This window comes from Hippocampus comes, unplaced genomic scaffold (assembly GCF_001891065.2).
Source record: "Hippocampus comes isolate QL1 unplaced genomic scaffold, H_comes_QL1_v1.1 scaffold22, whole genome shotgun sequence".
NCBI lineage: Eukaryota > Metazoa > Chordata > Actinopteri > Syngnathiformes > Syngnathidae > Hippocampus > Hippocampus comes.
This window is the reverse complement of record NW_017806175.1, coordinates 616,652-638,491: the sequence shown is the minus strand read 5'-3', so window position 1 is coordinate 638,491 and position 21,840 is coordinate 616,652. Positions and strand designations below refer to the sequence as shown.

Below are 21,840 nucleotides of genomic sequence, written 5' to 3'. Positions count from 1 at the left end.
AACATTTTCATGCTCAGAATGCTGAATTCCATTTCTGAAGGACAGGGCTATAATCCTTACTGCAGTGTATTGGATGGAAATGGGATTCCTATCAAGCCTAATAAAATGTTTTTTAAAAACACCGGTAGCACCTGCCAAGGAGATATGCTGTGTTTGGGGGTGGAGGAATGGTTGGTATCAGAAGAAAGATAAATGTGAACTCCCTCATTGATGTGCAGCTCTCCACCATCGCTCCGTCACACAGTGGCAATCAGCCGCCGCCTCATGTACGTTTGCCTCTGTGGCATATAGCGCGCTATACGAACAGAGATAGTGTCCTGTGGGCATTTTCAATTACCCCGCTCTGTACCGCAGTAGGGGGGATTAATCTGCTCGTTTGAATGCACGCCACACTTAATGGTTTAGCCGGTGTGCCGCGGGCCTCGTCTGTTAGCTCTGATGGTATACATTGAGGCTTTTGTGTCTTCACTCTCTCTCTCTCTCTCTCTCTCTCTCTCTCTCTCTCTCTCTCTCTCTCTGCTGCAGTCAGAGCCATTTGTGATTGCACCACTCTCCCGTCAAGTTACAGAGTGAGATTAGATTTTCACACAAGATGTGCTCAGTATAAATTCTCAAGTCAAACTCCAAATTGATTGTGTAATGACTTGGCGCCTGCAGAACATTTTGAAAAAGTGACTACGGAGCTCCAGGAGTGACTGCGACTTCAGTTTCCAACGGATCTGATGGATGTATTGCTAAGAATGCTTAAAATTCATGAAATGCTTTAATTTTAATGTGGCATATTGTCAAGGTTTGAAGTTGTGACTGCTGTAGTTTCTCAGCTAGTACCCGGAGGCGTTCATTTACTCAACTGCCGAGCCCATCGGGTGTCTATTTGAGGAAGGCATTTGTTATTTGTAAAAAAAATACTTATGGAAAGAGTGAATGAAGCAAGACACTCAGCCTCGTGTGAGGGGGGGGAGGTACCTATATGAGGACTGTACTGCATTTCCTTAAATAGTCTCGAGAGGTGTTCACTTACTCATTTGCCAGTTGTACTAGATGTCAATATCAAGGATCCATCTATTTGAGGAAAGATACTTATTTAATCGGACGACCGTATTTCCTAAAGTAGTTGTGGGAGCCATTAATTTTAGTCATCTGCCGGGTGAGAGCAGGTCAAATTGAAAGCGGCCTTTCTTTCAGGGAGGCACTTATTATTTTGAAAAGGTGTATATGGAAGGGTAGAGTAAGTAAGACACTGCCTGCAGTGCGAGAATGAAACAGGATGTCTCCGTATATGAATAGAGGCGTTTAAGTGGACTACTGTGTTTCCACATATATTCCGTTTCAGGAGGGCCGGTTTGGTTCTTGAAGAATAGATGATCTTACAATATGTCCCGAATTCCAAAGTTGCCAGAGGAGTTCATTTACTCAGTCGCCAGATATAACTTGTCTGAGGAAGAAAAGAGGTGTTTATTTGTTCATGTCGCATGCATCCAACAATTGTTTAAATAGTAGCCAGAGACGTTCATTAAACTCAACGGACGTATGTACCAAGTCTGTTTTTAAGAGCCAGTTATTTAAGGGAAGCATTTATTTATTCATTCTTATGGCTAGGTGGAACTCAACATGTTGCCTTATGTGTGCTGTACTATTATCCCTCAAGAAAGGGGACCTCACTGACAGCTCATTGAAACATGGTGTATTTGAGAGTGGACGCCACTACTTGAAAAAAAGACATCACAGTGGTGCCTTGATTTAAGATCTGATCTTTCTGATTAATCTACATATCTATATCTGTTCGTAAGGATATTCTGTACCAGAGGGAATCCTGTGTGCTTCGCATGGGAGTCAACTTTACCTTTGATCACGGGTTTGGGGCGGTACAGGATAAAAAGTTCACGGGAGCAGATGGGAGTGAGAGTCATTTTTCACCAAGAGCGGGATGGTCCCGGATTTTATTTTATATTATTTTATTTACTATTTACTTACTCCGGGACTGGGATGAGACGGCATTTTTCTGTAGGAGTGGGAGGCGACGTGACACTCCCGTGTCACCGTCTATTCTGTACCATGTATCAAAATCAACTAAAATGGGAACTCATTCAGTAAGTAAGCAGGATGTCTCTCTACCGTGATTGTAGGAACATCCTCAACACTTCCACAATAGTTTCCATTTGTTCATTGACTCCATCACGCTGTTTACCCATTAAGACACATGACGGACGGCTGTCTATTTTTTCTTTGTAACCATTTGATTATATGAGCTCCAATTTAGAGCTGAATCAATCACCGGATTATCTGGACCCACACACTAAAACAACAACAGCACACACCCCGACACACTCCCATGTCTCACTCTCGGCAATGGAATGAATTCTCGAGTACGGCGGTCGGTTGATGCCTGCGTGATTTAGCTCCATGCCTTTGCTGCAAGGCACACATCAGCGCGCATACAAAGGCGTGCTGGGTGTGAGATGCAGCTGATGGGGGAAGGAGTGATTAGATTAGAAGGAGCGCTGCCTCTACTTAGCAGCCAGGCCAGTGTTCCTCTCTTCACTCGCTCTCTCGTTCTGCGTGTGTCAGTGCTGTGCTGTAGGTTTTCTTCTTATCGTGCACCTCCAGGCTGTTTATAGCTTTGTTATAAATACCTGCTCAACAAAGCCAACATTAACACTCGCAGCCTCAAACCAGTTTTAATTGGAACACCTGTTATGAATTTAACTGAAAATTGTTCTTCAAAGTGTTTTCAACGAGTTTGTTTCTCTCTCTCTCTCTCTCTCTCTCTCTCTCTCTCTCTCTCTCTCTCTCTCTCTCTCTCTCTCTCTCTCACGGGAATGTGAGATTATAGGCAGCAGTTATTTTGTTTGTCAAGGACTTTCCTTGCTCTAATGCACAGTTTTGCACTCCTAATATCGCATGGCAATGAACTCTTGAGCACACTAGACCCACATTAGGTACACTTTCAATTTAATGATCCACTGAAAGAGCTGTTTTGAAAGAAGGGCTATTGCATTACAAAGATGGCAATGCTAACAGAGATGTATTCCTATTGTCGTTTTACCCTGCACCAGGGTAAAAAGCTAGTGCATCATATTGAGGGATTTTTCAAATATTTTTACTCAATCGTGTGGTAAACAGAAATATCAAAAGCTACCAACACGATTATAACTGAATTCAGGGCAGAATAGGATATCTCCAAGAATAGGAAATCCAACCTTGAATAAGCACACAATTTTACAATGCCATTTAGACTGTACATGCCGAAATTTTGTTGTTGAAATTTGTGTATTCACTAATAAACTTAGAAGAGACCAAAGTGAAATGTTTGCAATATTAATAAATGGCAGGAAAGTGGATCAGTAACATGAATGGGAGCCACTTTTTTTTTTTTTTTTGCGCAACTCATTGAAGCTATTTTGGCCTAATCCTACTAACAAACAAGCACTCAAATGGCAATGAAAACATAACCTTGTGGGAAGTGATGTTTCAATGCAACATTTCTACAGTATTAATGATCAAGACAGAAAAGGAAGAGGTTTTCACACAACTGTTTTATTGTATTAAATAAGATCGGACTTGTTCATTGCATTTTACCAATTACAGGTTGGTTTTTGATGTGGCAATATATCCTATATTAGTGGAATACACACTGGGTAACACCAACAGTTAGCATACATGTATGAGTTAGCATACGCTGCTTTCGATCTGATTATCGGTAGCAGACTGTTCTGTTAAAATCTAATTACCGCTTTGAATTATGTGACTTTTGAGTCTGTATGATTTAAAAGGGCGGGTTCCGTACTGGTGAGTGACAAGGGTGTCAAGAAAAGAGAGCATTGACTGGATGCTAGCTAGGTAACCCATTGGCAGTTTGCGTGCTCAGTAACTCGGCAGCTTGTGTCTGAATGGCACATTTGTTTTCTTAACATTTGAAAGTGCACCGGCTTTTTGTAATCAAATTATTTGAGGTATTCAGTTGATTGTTGCAATCTTAAATTAGGATAGTGATGCATTCCACGGTGTTGCGCAATGGTTTTCATGGCCCGAATAGTTTGTTTTTGGTTTTCTATTGTCATGACATGTTGACAACTGGCCATATATGTTTTTTTTATTGCCACCTTTCACTTTTTATAACTCATACACAACATCAAGAAGTTGAATTCGTCCCATGTGATGCAATCAGTTGTTTTCATAGGAAATGTCTAGACGAGTGGTTCTTAACCTTCTTAGAAGTACCGAACCCAACCAATTACTATGGACATTCACCAAACCCTTCATTCGTGAAAAATACATGTAGATATTTTTTTTACAAATTCAACACATTTATTAAAAACAGAAAAAAGTCAATACAATTTCAAGAGATAAGTAAACTTTTTTTTTTTTACTTGTACGACGTACTATCACAACAGTCACACGTTGACTACGAAGCGAACTAAATTTCCCACAGCACCGATTTGACAAGCAATGTCATGTGATCATCTGCAGCCAGTGATGGCCAAGCGGGCGTGTCATAACTAATTGACATGTTGAGTCGGGTGTGTCTCAACCTCCATGGCAGAGGCTCCGTCGAACCCCTGAGACCGATTCACCGAACCCCTAGAGTTCGATTGAACCCAAGTTAAGAACCTTTGGTCTCCACAAATACACCAAAATCTTTAAAGTCCAAATATGGCCACGTTTGAAGTCCCCGTTCTACATGATGAGGATTTTTTATAAAAATGTATTGAGTGTTTATTACTCTTTTATGTGAAATGAATGTGAGCGTGATGAAAGCTTAATCCAGGCTGACAGTACTCATTCATCATAAACACGTTCAATTACTGAAGAGGCCCTCGACATAAGACACGTGACAGCTACACTAAAACCATTAATGACACCGAATTAAAGATGGAATCCTGCAGGGGACGTGATAGTGATTTAGCCTCTTCAATTCGCCACTCTGTGCTCACGTAAGGCCGTGGCAGCGATCACTCCCATTTGTCACACACGAGAATTAAACTGCAATTCACGGCGGAGACATCTCATTGATTTGAGTGTGAAGCAAGCTGGTGAAGATGTTTCATGGGGGCGGGGTGGGGGTGGGCTTTGTTGGGGGCTCGGGGGAAAACTGCTGTGTGGATGATGCCATGCGCAGTCTGGGATAGGATGGAGAAATCGGGGCAAAGGCCATCAAGCGGGAGACTGTTTTGAGCACAGGAGTGAAAGCGGGATCTTTGATGAGAACCTGAGAGGCCAGGTCAGGGCTGGGGCGAGGGGACGGGGACTTGTGCTGCCAGCCAAATCCTGGCTCGCCTTCAATTCCTCTTCCTGCACCCTCGACCCCTCGATCCCACCTCCCCCCACGCCTCAGGCTGTGGCGAAACAGCGAGGCAGGTGTCCAGCTGATCTAACACCCCCGCAAGGGAGGAGCTTTCGTGCGCCAGTCACTGTAGCTCCACAAATTGAAGTGTCATCTCTAGAGTGTAGATGCTCACCAATTTTCTGCAGGCGTTGGTGCTCGATTTGGGATTCGGGCAGTGGACAAATGTCTTCAGCAAAGGAGAAGGAAAATCTTTGACTTGATGTGTCCTGGCTCACGTGTGTGTGCCTGTGTGCTTGTGTGTGTGTGTGTGTGTGTGTGTGTGTGTGTGTGTGTGTGTGTGTGTGTGTGCGTTTGAAAAAGTGAGAGAGACAGAGACAGCAGATATGAATAGATCACTGCAGGTCTTCATCGTCCTTGTTGTTCGCCATTTATGAAGTTGGTGGTGATGTTTTACCCAGTCCTAAAATTAGCCAAACTGAAAAAATATGCATCACTCCAAAAATAAGGTTCACCCATTGACTCATTTTTTATTGCACAAAGGAGGGCGACACATAAAATGTCAAAAATACATGACAAGAATCATATTTTAATGTGAAAAACAAATCAGTTAGGTTCACTTTTATGAGAATTAAGTGGTACTATGTATGCGAATAAAGTCTATATTATGCAAAGTAGTTATTTTTTCACAAACAAAGCTGTGTAACATGTCATTTCAAGTGAATACAGTTGTAACATTCTAAAACAAAAGCATAATTTAAAGGGAATAAAAGTCTTAATTGTATGATAATTAAGTTGTGTAATGAGAACAAGTTCAGGGGGTTTTAGATGAATATAATTGTAATTGTAGGAGAATAGAAATATTTTACAAGAACAACTTAACTTGTAATTTGACAAGAATAAAGTCAGATCATTATGCAGAAAAAAAATGTTGTTATTCAACAATGAAGGTTTATTAATTCAAGAATGTTATGGTGGTATAAAGTTGTAATTTAGAGAAAACAACATCATAACGAGAATAAAAGTCCTAACTTTATGAGAATGTTGCGACATAACAAAATTAGTGTGGAAAAAAAGTCAGATTTTTTTCTAAAGGGCTCAATTTATGAGCAAAAAGTAAAAGCAAAACACTTAAGTGAAAATTGTCATTGAATGAGAATAAAGTTGTAATTTTACAGGAATGAAGTAGCTATTTTAAAGTCATATTATAAAGGAAATGAAAGTCTTCATGAATTAAGTTTTAACATGAGAGGTCCAAAGGTCTTTATTTTGCATCATTAAAGTTGGAGTTTAGTGATATGAGAATAAATTAGTAATTTTAAAAGAACAAAGTAGTCATTTTATTAGAAAAAGTAAAAAAAAAAAAAAAAAACGCAAAAAAAAGAATAAATTTACACTGTAATGATCATAAACCTATACTGTACAAGGGTTACACTGAGGACTGTCAAGTTACATTCAATTAAATAAACCTAATGAAAAAGTTTGGAGAAGCACGGAATAATTTTTAATTCAGTAATAATTAATTTTTGTGACCCTCATTCTCCATCGTAATGCCGCGAATACAAATCTTGCGCAAAGCAAACGAGCTATTGATAGAGACCCTGTCTGTTAGACCCCATGGGCAATCTGCTGCATCCTGTCATGGTGTGACCTCTGACCCTATGCAAGTATGTGCTGATTACCCAGGAGCTGTGAGGGGGTGTTGGAAAGCGGCATCGATCTCACTGAAAGCCTGAATCGTCACAAGAAAGAAGAAAAACGACAGTGGGAGTCGAGCCAAAGTTAAATGGAAAATTGCTTAGATACACATCTCGCGTCTGCCGCAACATTTATTATTCCAAGTCACATGGATTGAAGAGAGGCGGCGGAGAAGAATCCATTTGGTAAAGTAGATGCTGATCGATGAGACTGGAGGCAGGCTGGTGAGAGTGCAACAAAGGAACAGGCTCGTGTATGTGTGTGTGCGTGCGCGCGCGCGTGGCGCGTGTGTGTAAGTGTGTTTTGCGTATCCCACATTACTTTCGCCAATTGATCCAGTCCAGCATCTGTCTGACCTGCAGGACATTTTCAAGCTCACATGACGCTGGTCAAGTTATATGAAAGAAGGCATAAAATAAACATAAATACAACCGAATGCATAGAAGAGCATATTCGGGAGCTGTCTCTGGTGCTGTGGTGGCCCTTGTTCTAATGTCTTTGTTTCTACGATGATAGGAACTTGCAAACATAGACAATGTATACTGTGAATCAAGTTGAGCCCAAGTTCAAAACAGCGTGCCGCATAGCATCATATAGTGAATCATAAAAACAAACGCGTGGTAATGCTCGGGTTTTAGCATAGGTTAGGGCAGAATGATTTAGAAAAAAAAAAAATCTAATATTTCCCTCAATATTGCGAGTGCAATTTAACCCTTTCATGCACCCTGTCCACTGTAGTAACCTCTGTCCCTGAAAGGGTGAATATGCCATTGTATTTTCCACAAAAACAGGGAATGAATTAATGTGAATTGCAATACAAAATATCAATATCATTATTATTTCTTATAATTATTCCGATATTATTTTTGAAGGTTTCATAGGTCAAGCCTATGCTAAAAGGAAGGCAAATGATTCATGAATTAATATGAAAGACACTTTCCTTACCGACTTCAGTTCGAACTGTTGACTTGCGGTCTCTTTCAGTTTATTACATTTTCACAAATTTCTACCCAACCAAAGTGTGGCATAAAACATAAGTGAGTAAGTCTTCAGTCAAATGACAACAAAAATGCACATGATGTGGGCTGCACTTCTTAAGCACCGGAAATTATTTGAGCCTATATAAATAAGGAAATAAATAAAATATAAATGTTAAAAACAAAAAAAAATCAAATATGAATGAGTCAGACTGCAATGTCGACGGAATGTGATGAATTATTCAGCACCATTTTAAAGGGTGTGGCTACGTGAGTGTATTATTGTTTTGTGTTTTGTGTTTTGTTATGGCTGTGGCTGTTGTGAAAGCTTGATATAAATCAAGTTGAGTTGAGTTGAGTTTTTGGTGGGGAAAAAAAGTCCTATCAACAGCTTGTAACTTGAAAGATTAGTAAATTGTACCAGTGGAAATTGCCCGACCAGTTTGAAAATATCACCATTCTAAATTCCACACAAACGTGCACCATGCATGTTTGTGGAGTCTGCTCCTATACAAAACTGTTGTGCAGCATAAGGAAATGGCACTATCAAACGCAAGATGGTGAGACAAAAATCCTCGCGAGTCAGATGGTTGCACCCTGGCTCCATTTTGTAGCTGCCAAGCAGCTTTATGCTGTGAAAGCCGCAGTGGCGTGACAAAGGTCAAAATGAGATGAGACGACTTTGGAGATTGTTCACATAACTGTTCTAAGTAAAATATAGTTATGGGAGAATATTACATTAGAAGAGCACTTTAGAAAAAAAAATGGATTCATAAACCAGTAAAACAAAGATAAGTTTGGTCCATTAGTATTTTGGACAGCCAGACAAATACAAATGCGCACTGGCTTCCCTAGCTGGAGGCAGACTGCAGCACCCAGACACCACTAGCCAGGAGTCCAAGGAGACAGGAAGCACTTTTGCGCCATCAAATATTAATGGCCCGATAGAGTGTATTGATTATATAATAGGTTTTCCCAGCATCTGAGCACAGGCTGAAATGTACTCCCTGAATAATTGAAAATGTATCCATGAGCGGATTTCCATCAAAATGGTTGCTGAATGTAAATTGCACCTTTATTTTAGATTTCATCCAAAGATGCACGCATGGGATGAATGCGAGATGCGGGTGAATATGATGGATGTTAGAGCATGCAAAAGTGTGTGTGTGTGTGTGTGTGTGTTCTACGCCAGGCACTGTTTGTTTTAACGACTGGTTGAGCATTGACTATTGTGCACTGGCTGATATTATGCTGCTGCAAACGGATGCTCACATGCACCTGCTTGCTGGTTGTTAACATGCAATCACCACGTGTGCGGACGCCGCGATGACGCTGCACTTGTCTGCTTGTCACGCCACGCCTCGCCTCGCCGCACTGACATCGTATGTGAAGCGACAGCTTTGCGGAATGGGTGAAAAATGCTTTTGATGTTCCCCTCTGTCAAACGTTTCATTCTTTCGGGGTAGCTTTTCTGCGTCATATTTAATAGATGGTCACGTTAATATGCAGGGTTTGCTATAGGCTTTGTGTTCTGGCCATTCTAGTGCATGTTTTGGTTTGTGATTCTTGTTGGATTTGATCTATGTCCACAAAATTCCACCGTAGTTGCAAAGTTTGGCTTTTGAACCACCTAGCTAACAAACAAGCTATCGTCGAGTTTCGTTCTTTGCGACTAGAAACGCGCAGCCCAGATTGATGTGTTTCCGCATTCTTGAATACACCCGAATAACAACAGGCAACAAAATATGGCAGTGGATCCTCCGGTACACTGCTAATGTTGTACAATTTGGAAACTGATGGAAATTTTGGGAGACAATTTCCCTTCGGACTAATTCATGAAGTCAGCAGATGGAGAGAAACTTCAGCGGACTTCGGTGTAGCGCTTGACCTCAGCTCAGCTTGCATCAAGCGATTAATGCGACACATTTTGCTTCTAATCTGGCATTTTGACAGAGAAAGACAAAAAATATTCACTTATAGACGTGTACATTTAAAGCAGTAAAACTGTATGTAGCTTGTAGTATGACTTGAACCTGTCATGCTAGTCGGCCATTGATTGGTTCGTTGTTGTAGGCGTTGTCGTTTGTTGTCAAAGGCAATTTGGTCTTGAATAACATCACTTATGTGACCCAACATGTCAAAACGTTCTGTTATATTTTCAACTACTAGTACGACAAAGTATTTATCTAATATATTCTTTAAACATGGCATGTACTCGCCCCCCCCCCCCATTTTTAAGTCTTTTCATTCTCGCGACAGTGCAAATTCACAAGAGAGGAATGTCTAGCAGTCGATTCTTTGACGATTTTGTCTGCTAAGAAATTCAGAGAGTGGATCAATATTTCGCACACCAAGCTATGTATTGGATTTCCATGTTAAAAAAAAAAAAAATAATTCTTGCCTGCAAGTGACAAATGAAATTGTTTTTCCCATACAAACAAATGGCACATTGACCAGCAACACTGGAGGTTCCGCTGTCCAAATGCCACACTCATTTGTTTCATTGTAGAAATGGTTTTCATGTCTTGCAAAACCATTTCGATGAGTCTGTCTTACTGTACACCGCATTTTTTTTTGGTCTTCACTTGACTAAAACAAAGGTGGCTCAATACTCTCTGTTACCTTGGATAACCACTGACCTATTTGTTCTGGTGGATCCTCCTTCCTTTTGACACTTCATTCTCATTTAAAGCTCCATTACGCATTCTCAACCAGGTTTACAAGACACATTGACAAGAGGACACGTGCAGTACAGATTCTATCTCTCTCTCTCTCTAACTCTCTCTCTCTCTCTCTCTCTCTCTCTCTTGTCGACCTCATCGCTCCCCTTCTTTGAAGCATGGGAAGTGTCTTCCACATTGCTCATCCTTTTCTCTTTCTTCTTCCTTCCAACTGATCGCCCGCTCCCGCTCCTCTTCCCTCAGAAGGAGTAAATGAAAGCAGAGGTCATCCCACCTCTCTTTCCCCTCTCCTGCTAAATTGGCTGCTAGTGGCATCCATAGCTGTAGGCATTAAGGCCCCCCCACGCCCGCCTCGCTCTTCGAGAGCTGCTGAACAGACTTCCTGCTCATTTGTGACATTTCTGTGTCTTCAACCGCAGGCTTGTTTACCCACGGATAGCAAGAGGGAAACCCTCATTATAAACTCATAAACCCAAGGTCATTGCAAGGACAACTCCAATCTGCTGTTTGCAACACACACAATTAGTGTTTTTTTGTTTTTTTAGTTTTTTTTCAGCCACTGTGGAGCTTCTTGAAACCACAGCAATGAATACCATTGGGACGACGCTATTACACACATATTTCATCTGTAAATAATCAATCAGGGACTGGTTGCCAATACATTATCAACAATTTCATGTTTGTTTTTTTGGTTTTTTTTTTTTATGGACGGATTAATTTGTTTGGACAACAAATGGATGAACACAGGCAGAGACTGTGCGCCAATCAAGTTCTTGTGGCGAGTCTTCGTGGAGAATGGAAGCTGTTATCGCTTCAAATGATTTTCATTTTCACTTACTGTGACTGTGTATGTGTGTGTGTGTGTGTGTGTGTGTGTGTGTGTGGGTGTGCGCGCGCGTGCGTGCGTGCGTGCGTGCGTGTGTGTGTGTGTGCGTGTGTCCCAATACATTTTTACTATTCCCACCCTTTCTACTGAGCCATTTTTATTTTAGCGGTTGAATGACTACATAGTACTTGTGAGCTGCCATTCCCTCTCCCTTCCTCCCGCTTCCTCCCATCCAAACATCAACAAACGCTACCCTAAACAAAGTGAAAAGTGAGTAAATGATGCTGACGGTGGGCTATGCATCCCTCCCTCCCTCCATGTGCTCCGCTCCATAGGGGTCGACAGAGACACAGTGGCGTCAGGCAGAGCTCCCGCAGCTCCAGGGCTGGGCAGAGAAGGGATTGCTGACACAGCCAAAGATGGTAAGGAGACTACTGCTCAAGACAAATGTATGGGCCGGGCATTTTGCGCAACCATCAAGTAATATGATCTGATATTGCGTTTAGACAACTTTGTGCCAGTAGTGATCCTGTTGACTGAGACATTTAGATGGATGGATGGATGGACGGATGAAAGGACATCTGTGAAGGGATGAGTAAAAAGCAAAACAGTACTGCTCACATCTGTTGCTTTCTCAGTTCAAATTCACTCATTTAAATGAACACTATCTTGATAATAAAACTGGCATTATTAGAACCGATGTATTAGAGATGGCCGATTAATTGGTGAAATCACTAAAACCAATTAATCAAGTTTTTTTTGCTTGTTTTTTTTTTGTCACTGTAACACTGTAATAATATTATGATTCCTAGAGCCCTCGTAGCAATGTCATTGTAAGAGCCCATTCATTAGAGTGATGTTACGTAATAAGTATCTTAGTGCCCATTATTACAGGGAAAATATTAAATTAGACTTATAACTGCTTGTGTACAAATATTTGGGTCTCTGGAGGACTTGGCCAACCATTCACAAATCTTTAATCTGCCTATTTTTAAGCATGTTTGTGAGCAATCCTGACTTTTGCAAATTACGTCATCACAGATGGGCTACATCAGCACCACATTTCTCAGAACAAGATATAACTTTCTAAATCGTGTAAAGATTTGAATTTTATTTAAGCCACTGTCAGACTTCGCTATCTGAAACACTACAGTATTTCAACTTCAAAAAGTAAGCAGAGCTGCATTGAATCATGTTGGCTCCACAGACTAGTGTTAGCTAACATTGTTAGCTACTGATGACCAGCACATTATTGATTGCTCGGTGAAGCTGTTGACACACTGTGAATGGTGTTCGACGATTTGTCCGATGCATGCTCACACAAATTGACAAGTGTCATTTTGCGGCTTGGGGCTCAAGTGCTGACTCCTTGAGGGAAAATGCAATCCTTGCTTGTGACTTGCGTGGATTTAGCAGTTCTCTCTCGCTTTTTATAGCCTTGTGTCTCAACTCAACATGCAGCCCCCTAGCTCCTACACCTGAAAACAGGCTAATTTCAGCAAGATAAAAATCAGTTGTGTGAAGTGTGCTGTTTTTCTGTGTCCTTGGGGTATTTGACGATAGTACATCACAGGCAACTGTTGTATCTGCCCATCCATTTTTTTCCTGCGCTTTCCCGAGCTCACTTCCTTGCTTTTCCGAGCTGAAGGGTGGAGTACACCCCGAACTGATTGCCAGCCAATCACAGTTCACAAATAAACAAAGTAGCATTACCACTCATATTCACACCTACTCTCGAGTCAAATCAGTCTCTTCAATTAACCACACAAGAACGTTTCGGGAATGTGAATGGAAGCTGGAATAACCCTCGAAAACCCATTCAAACACGCACATTTTTAACAATATCCCATTGAGCTGTTTTCACCGATTCCACCGGTTTTGATGTTTGGTTTAGTCCCGGGTTAGCGAAACTATCGTGAGCCAAAGCAGCCACAGCAGACATTGGGCGCCGCCATTATCGCTCCATTCCAGCACACTGTCAATCACAAATCTAACATCACTACTGTTAAATTGGTGATCGAATGAGCGCTATGAGCGGAGCGATGGAGCGTGTGTGTCGGTGGAACACAAAACTACCTTCTGCCTCGGGGTTGGGCAGTTAAAAGAAATTTAATCGTGATTTGAATTGTGGCTTCACATGACGATAATCAAAGAAACACGATTCATGTGCCGAACGGCGCCAGTTGTGTATGCAAATTCCCAAACTAAACACTGGATACAAACGAAACACACAACAAAAGGAATTACACATATTGGATGTTGAAACACAAGACATTGCCAGTGCGAATGTTAGCAGCGAATGGGAAATTCCATTGACTGGCTAATAGAAACTTAGTTTGGAGTCCCGGGAGCAATATTCAGACCCACATGCTGTATTAACAGATACAGACAGGTAATATAAGAATTAAAAGAGTCAAAGCCATATATTCTTTCTAATCTGTGAACGCCTTGTTAAATCACAACTTTCTTCTACTTTTTTTTTTTTAATCTTAATGTAAATGTTGTGCATCGCCATGCCTGCCCTGCACCACATAGCACTTAAGAGGCCAATGCGCCCACAGCAAGAGCATCTATTATTTTTTTTAATGCTATTATATTAATATAGTAAGGCTTTACTCGTGACTAATTTATTCTCTGGTTCCTTTAGGATGTATTTAAAGTTGATTTTCATCCATTGAAATAAATACAAAGTTTGGAATTCAATGAATAATCATGTTTATTAATCGTGATTTTGGTTTCACTCCAAATAATTGGGATTTTTATTTTTTCCGTATTCGCCCAGCCCTTCCTTTGCCGTCCGCCACAGGGGTTTGGTTGAGCAAATAACTAGTATGACTGTATTTTATTTTTTGTGCATTGTGGCTTGAGTAGAAAACGCCGCCGCAAAAGACTGGTAGCTGAGAATACTTCAGTCTGCAGGATGCACATTGACTTCTGTCCACACTTCTGAGCTCCACTGTGGGTGATGAGGAGCCGCCAGCGTGTTCACTACTTCCATAAAGTGGCATGCTAAGGAGCACACACGCTGGTGGGCATACACATGCAGCGACATACAAATGTCCACTCGGGCTCTGCTGGTCTCCGCTAATTAGAGGCAGCCATTGTGGCGCCCAAACTTCTCAAAGTGTCCCATGGAGTTGAAAGGCAGAGATGGACTGGAGCAGCCCAGCAGGGGAATGCAAACACATTTAATAATAAGGCCCTCTTCAGTCAACTGTGTTATGGTCACATACCGTTCTGTCTTTCTCCAATACTTACACACACACACACACACACACACACACCATCACTCACACTGTGGCTGTCTTTGTTGTGGTAGAGAGGCGAGCGGGGAAGGATACTGTCAAAAGAACAATTTGCATGCAGCTCTCATCTTGAGAGCTTTTAGACATTTCCCCGTCTGTTTTTTTTCCCCCCTTTTTGCTGTGGTTTCAAGCCCATTGTTCTCTCCTGTTCTGTGTGTGTGCGTGCGTGCGTGTGTGGGTGTGTGTTTGTGTGTTGTAACTGAAGATGCCTCACCGTGGGAATGAGTGCAGGCCCTTAGTGTGTGTCTGTTTGTGCGTGTAACTGCTTAACGAGAGGATGGTGGTACGGTCGAGAGCAACATGCTAATTGAAAATAAATAGCATTAGTCAGATCTTTGTGAAAAGGCAGTTTCTTGATCGGATGTAAACAATCGTATGGTAGCGAATATAATTAAATGCAATTCATGAAAGTGAAGTAAATACAAGGTCAATGTCACATCTGTGGAGAACAGAAGCAAATTTGAATTGTTACTTGAACAATAGTCCATTTTATTTGATATTTGATATATTTTATTACGTGTCCATGTATCTCTTTTACAAAAGTGTATTTAATGTCATATATCGTTATTTTGTGTGTATGATAAATGCTGCAGCTTTGAGTTTGCGGTTCACCACAACTTTGTAAATTAATTGAAAAGTGATGACACAGTTTTTAGGTATATAATTAGCACACTTGTTTGTTTGTTTTTGTTTGTTTTTTTTTTGGTTTTTGGGCAGTTATTCCAGAAATAGAAACAAAGTGGGGGCGGTTCTTTTACTGTGTACTTCTAAGTTCAGTCTGCCTGTGCGTACTTCAGAATAGTTAAAAATAGATGCACGTCTGAATGAGTAAATAGGGGCGCCATCGCACTTATGATGATAACACTAGGTTTGAATCCGAATGGCGTTTTAGTTTTGGTTTTGGTATGACGTATCACAATTATTTTTTACGAGAGTTCAGAATGGGTGCTTTCGGTAATCGCAAAAGATTGCATTGAAACAATTTTTAAATTGTATGGGCTGTCACTTCCTCACGATGTATTGATTTAAAATGGACGTATTCTGTACGAAGATCCTCAATTTGGGAACCCCTGCCTCCCTTATTCGTCGAGTGAAGCGTCTTCCCGAGTCCTCTCCCTCAGTGTCAGTCACACTTTATTTACAAATCGTATGCAAATATGTGACTCCACCCATTACTCTGGGAGAGTAATATTTAATGACAGGTGACAAGTCTATTTAAAAACACATCAAAAGGCACTGGTGCGAAAGCAACCTACATCTTCCTCCTCCAATTTCTGACTCTCACTCCTCCCTTCTTTTTTCTTTTTTTTAGCTTATTTTCACACACTTATGCAAGCTCACAGTTCCTTTGAGAACACTTTGATCCTGAGAAGCTCTTCAAAACCTGAGAAGAAGAGTCTGAACTTTTCTGCCACAGCAGTAGCATCAGCAGCAGTTTAATGCAGTATTTGGCTAAAAGGGTGCCCCAGTTGCTAAAATGTAGAATACTTTGATCTTGATACACCTTTGAATGAGAATCTTCATGTTTGGTTTAGATTACTGCATAAATTGCCAAAGTGGGGTACTTTTTTTTAAACAAAATGGAACGAGGATAACAGTGGAATTTTTTTTTTCAGTTGTTGAATGTGTAACTCTTAGATGGAAATAAAACATGGTAGTGGCTAGGTTTGTAACAAAAAGTGATTTGAATTAGACAACTGGATTTGATTTCAAACACGCGAGTGCATTAAATCGAACTGAATAGAATTATTCGACTTTAAATTCTATGGGGATACGTATCAATTTTGTCGGATTTCTGGCTATATCTTTGAAATAAATTTCCATTTTGGTACAGATCTAAGCTCGTTGACAGACGTGATTTGCTTTCGCGGGCCACATAAATTGACCTGGCGGGCCAGATCTGGCCCCCGGGCCTTGGGTTTGACAATGTCACAAATGGATTTCAGATTTTTTTTTTTTTTTGGGGGTAAATATTAGCACAGAAACAACTTTAGTCAATTTGAAATGTGTTTTCATATTGCATTGGTCAACCCCATTAAAAAACATCATTTAGACTAATACGTCCATCTGCTCGTCTTTTCCCACTCTCTTCCTCCTGGCCTCTCTCAGATCATCAGTAACATGGAGGCTCCGGTGACAAACGGACCAAGCGGAGGAGGCAACACAGCCAACGGCCCAACCACTAACAGCCGCGGCTGCCCCTCGCCCATGCAGACCGGGCCGACAAACGACGACAGCAAGACCAACCTCATTGTCAACTACCTGCCACAGAACATGACCCAGGAGGAGTTCCGCAGCCTCTTCGGTAGCATCGGAGAGATTGAATCCTGCAAACTGGTCCGCGACAAGATTACAGGTACGCAATGAAGACCTTAAGACCTCAGTCTCTGACATCTTTCCACTTTCTTGCGAGGAATGAACCTGAAAGACGACTTCTGTTTTACAGCGTTGATTACAGTGATATAGACCACACATGTAAAGCCAACAAAACAATAACACGACACGGTGTGGTTTCAAACGCTGCGGCTCAGCAATGCAGCGAAGTGCCACATGTTCTCCAAAGTTGTTTGAATTGAACGGAGCCTCCTGCCACTAATCACGGCTGTAATCTCGTCATGGTGGCGGTGCGGGTGGCCGTACGACAGATGGATCACGGGGGTTGCATCTCTTGGATAATGCTCCGTAATGGCTTTCATTTTAGATCCTACTTACAGACACTCCTCTTCTGATAATCTCATTAAAGAGCAAACAGGAATCAGCGATCGCCAAACAGTGAGAGAGCAGGCGGGCAAACAAGACACCAACGCTGGAATAAAAATATGTTGTGTGGACAAAATCACTGCATTTGTTTTACCCTAAAGATAAGTTTTGGCAGTGATGACAAATGTGTTGGTGCCAGTGACCAAAAAAGTCCAGCCAAGTTTAGAGGATACTCTGTTATTCCTCTTGAGAGTCATTTCCCTCTTTTGCCGTAATAGGCCACCAAATGGAGTCAGGTGCACTCGGATAATGGAGGCTTTTGTGTACCAAAATAATATTGGGATCCTGCACCTTGTCAACATCATCCTGGTCTCCCTCTGCTCGATTTTCCCCTTAGATATGATTTTCCAAGCAACCAGGAAGCGGGCCAATTGCATGTTTGGACGAAAACTCAATCGTTGTCAATCTGTTCAAAACTGTCAAATACGAGCCTACCCGACAAACACAAACACGCTTGATTTACTGAAATATTCAGCATTACTTATTGGAGAATCATCCGTGTTACACATCTCCATGTAGTCGATCAAATTAGTTATGTAGTTTTTGCATAGGCGGCGGCCCGGTGGTCCAGTGGTTAGCGCGTCGACCTCACAGTGCAGAGGTCGTGGGGAGTTTGCATGTTCTCCCCGGGCCTGCGTGGGTTTTCCCCGGGTACTCCGGTTTCCTCCCACATTCCAAAAACATGCACGGCAGGTTTAATGGAGCACTCTAAATTGTCCCTTGGTGTGAGTGTGAGCTTGGATGCTTATTTGTCTCTGTGTGCCCTGTGATTGGCTGGCAACCGGTTCAGGGTGTCCCCCCGCCTACTGCCCGAAGATGGCTGGGATAAGCTCCAGCACCCCCGCGACCCTTATGAGGATAAAGCGGATCGGAAAATGGATAGGTTTTGCAGAACGCTTACGTACCAGACTGAACTGTCACATGCAATATGACGGGCATGGCAACTCATGGCTGACTGTTGACAACTAGATTTGGTGCAACTCGCAATTTGAAGCGCTGGTGAACAGGGCTGCAACGTAATAGGAGTCAGATAGCAATCGAAAATGTACCTGAGCGAATGGGGCGATCAATCATTGCCTGGATCCTCTCAAAATCCCTTTCTGGCAGTCTGCATCTTCCTTGACAAACGGCCATGTTTCTTGGTTGAATCCAAAAATAATACTGTGGCGCATACTGCATGTAGAGCTTCATAACCCGATACAGGGTCGCAGGTTTTCCACTGCAACATGGTGTGAGTCGTCAACTGTCTTTTTTTTTTTTTCGCTCAGTACGCGGCTGGCCTTACGAACCGCCTGTATGCACAAAAGAAATAGTCATCACATAATAAACACATTTATGCAAATATAAAGACACAGTTCACACTTTGAGGCAGGTGCGTGACACAGCTCATCATAAGACGACTCTGGCCTACCTAATGACAGGACGTGTCCAATGAGTGTTTATTCCTTCATTGACTCGCATCTCTCGATCTGTCGCCGAGCATCTTGAGTGAAATGTGGAAGCTCACTGACAAGGTGCGAGCACACGCTCGCATGTGGTCGCGGCTTCCTCTTTACGAGCCACTGTCAGGTCTGAGGATGACAGCGTGGTGTGAGGCCTGGCTAGACGGAGACTTGAGCTCCACCTGTCACACTGGCTGACTTGAAGCGTTTGAAAAGCTACCTCTGGGTGTCTGGCTTGCTCCCCGCACTTGCCCTGCCTGCTTACCTGCTGCTAGTGTTCTCATAACACACCAGGGAAACGGAGGTTAATCTTTTATTTAACGCTACCTTACACGCAGCCCACGCAATATAAGCCGCAGGCATTCACCTGTGGATGGGCTGTCTTTCAGTTTACCCTTAATGCAAATATGTCATAAAAAGCGTGTCATTGTTTGAATTAAGTGTGTGGACCGTGCTGCCTTTTGCAGTTGTAACACTTTCTAGAGAAGGGGCAGGAGGTTGTAAAACCACTCATGACTAGATCAAAAGATGAGATGACGATTTTTTTTTTTAAAGCCAGCTGTCTGTTGGCAAAAAATGCAAATGATTTTTACAATTGAAAAGAAAATTGCTTTTCTAGCCGAAACATAAATTGATTTTTTTTTTTTTTTTATCGAGAGAAAGCAATTTATGCCAAATATTGTTTTATGTCAACATGAAGGATGCCGTCCTTGAGCACATTTAATGAAACCCCCTTTTTTTTTTTTTTGCATACCACTGTAGTCACCTTCAACGTCTCACATTTATGCAAGAAATCTGTTGAGCTGATGCAAATTGTAATGACACTGTAGCAAGCCAAGCAGATGTTGGCTATGAAAAATAGATAGACTGTGATGTCAGCTGCACAGTCGTTCAAGCCAGCGCTCCTCCACTGACGGGCAGCATGTGAAAACCTGCCGCCGACATCATTCTTATACACACACACACACAAAAAAAACATTTCAGGTGGACTGGATTTAACACGAAAACATCTCTGTAGTTCGCGCAGAGCACTTCCATTAAGCTCTGCCTCCACCAAGTAAGTCTCTTATGCTACACGGCAATGAAAAAATAATTCCATGCGAGTTCAGGGAACACTCCAGTTGGTACAGTACCAAAAGGCCTTAAAGTAACCTTTCAGTAGTTGACAGAGAAACGAGATTGTTGCCCCTTTGTTTACGATGGACAACATTGTTCTTGTTACACTGTCGTCTCTTTTAAGCAGTGATCCAACGACGTAGCTGCGACAGACGTTCCAGAAGCTTAAACGCAACAGGCTGTGTGAAACTTAAGACCTGTCATGACGTCCGTGCATTCGCCATTCCCATTACACCGGCATCGCTCGGCACATTCACACCTGTTATTACCACCAAGGGGGCATTATTGGCAAAACATGCCATTTATACAGAACAATGACTTATAAAAGGGAGATAAATGACGAAAAGGCTGTGTAAATTACAACGCGATCGTCATCCCATCCACATAAGCTATGAAAACGCGGGTCATGTTTTACCATTGTGTGGTGAGCCAAACTGAAGTGTCCCACTGAGGGGAAGCGCTCATTTATTGTACTCTGAAATATTTGTGTCACTTCGGACACTCAGGATGAATTTGGTAAAATTTGAAATGATAAAATGTCAGAGTTGGTCAAAATTACTATCTAAACTTCAACTCGTATGTTCAACAGCAATGACTTTTAGTCGAGCAGTTTTTCTCATTACCACGTATGTGAACCAAATTCCCATTAGATGAGATTCACTACAAACACACACTTTCCTCTATGCCAGCGTTGGGCTTTTTTAAACCCCAAAAACAGAATTCAGTATACATGTTCGACGAGAAATGGAGGAAAAAAAGCCCAGAAGTACAAAATATTCGAAAATTAAGTTAATAAAAAAATAAATATGCAAATCTGCGGGTGCCGGACTGCAGGGATCTGCTGTTGTTTCAAGTTGTAATACAATCAGTCAACACTACAATCTTACACTGCCTTATTTTACAGCATGAGTAGGCCGAATAATTTTTGCCGATTCGGAATGACATGTAGAACGAACATAGTATCTCAATAATATGAACATTTTGAGTGAGTTGATTTTGTGAGAAAAAAAAATGTGCAAAATTAGTCTTCTCTCCTTGAATGTTATTTTTATGCAAGAGATCCTGGGGGAAAATAACATTTCAGAACGTGCCTATTTTGTTGTTGGGTTAAGCTAGTGGCTCTTTTAAACATGCATTGAAAAATAACATATTAAGAGCACGTATTTTGCAGATATGCACATATTTTGTCCAGATTTTAAAACAATTTTTGTCATACACCTGGTTAGGAATTACTTGGTCCGCTAACTGCCTCCCAAAACTATTACACACAAGATCTGGTGCAGGTCTTCTATCTCCTATTCATCTGATCCTGAAATGGACTGAAGGGTAAAGATAGCGTGAACGAGGCTGACAGGGAACCGGATGAAAAAGGAGTTTGACGTCTCCGAAAGCCAGGTATTAAAAGACCTGCCAGGCTCAGAAGTGCAGACACAAGCAGGCAGACACACATTAAAGTTTCAGAGTCCTGCGTCCCAGGAACGTCCTGTCTCGCTCCTTTTAGCCAGCCCCCTTCCCCAATCTCAACCCCCCCACACCAGTCTGCTTCGGCCCCAGAATTGAACAAGCCGAAAGCTCGCTCAGCTGCACTGCCCCTCCCGTGACCCCCATTTCAGTCTGCCTCTGTCCCTTCTTGTTCCTCTCTGAGTGCCCTTTACATGGAACACAGAGGATGTGACTGTCCTCCTGTGTTGGCGTCCTATCCGAAGAATGGATGCGCCTCGGGGTTGGTTTCCTCACCCGACGTCCCTCTG

At 41.9% G+C, this 21,840-nt stretch overlaps 1 protein-coding gene across 9 annotated transcripts in view; it reads left to right on the top strand.

Annotated features, from left to right (window-relative positions):
- Positions 1-21,840, top strand: part of elavl4 (ELAV like neuron-specific RNA binding protein 4) — a 91,390-nt gene that overhangs the window by 29,401 nt on the left and 40,149 nt on the right. For 6 of the 9 annotated variants that reach the window (XM_019896550.1, XM_019896553.1, XM_019896552.1 and 3 more), the window contains 2 exons: positions 11,802-11,888; positions 16,881-17,127. In XM_019896550.1, coding sequence (XP_019752109.1) covers positions 11,802-11,888; positions 16,881-17,127 — 334 coding nt within the window. The remainder of the gene's footprint in view (positions 1-11,801; positions 11,889-16,880; positions 17,128-21,840) is intronic. The other 3 variants (XM_019896554.1, XM_019896557.1, XM_019896558.1) reach the window with 1 other exon arrangement.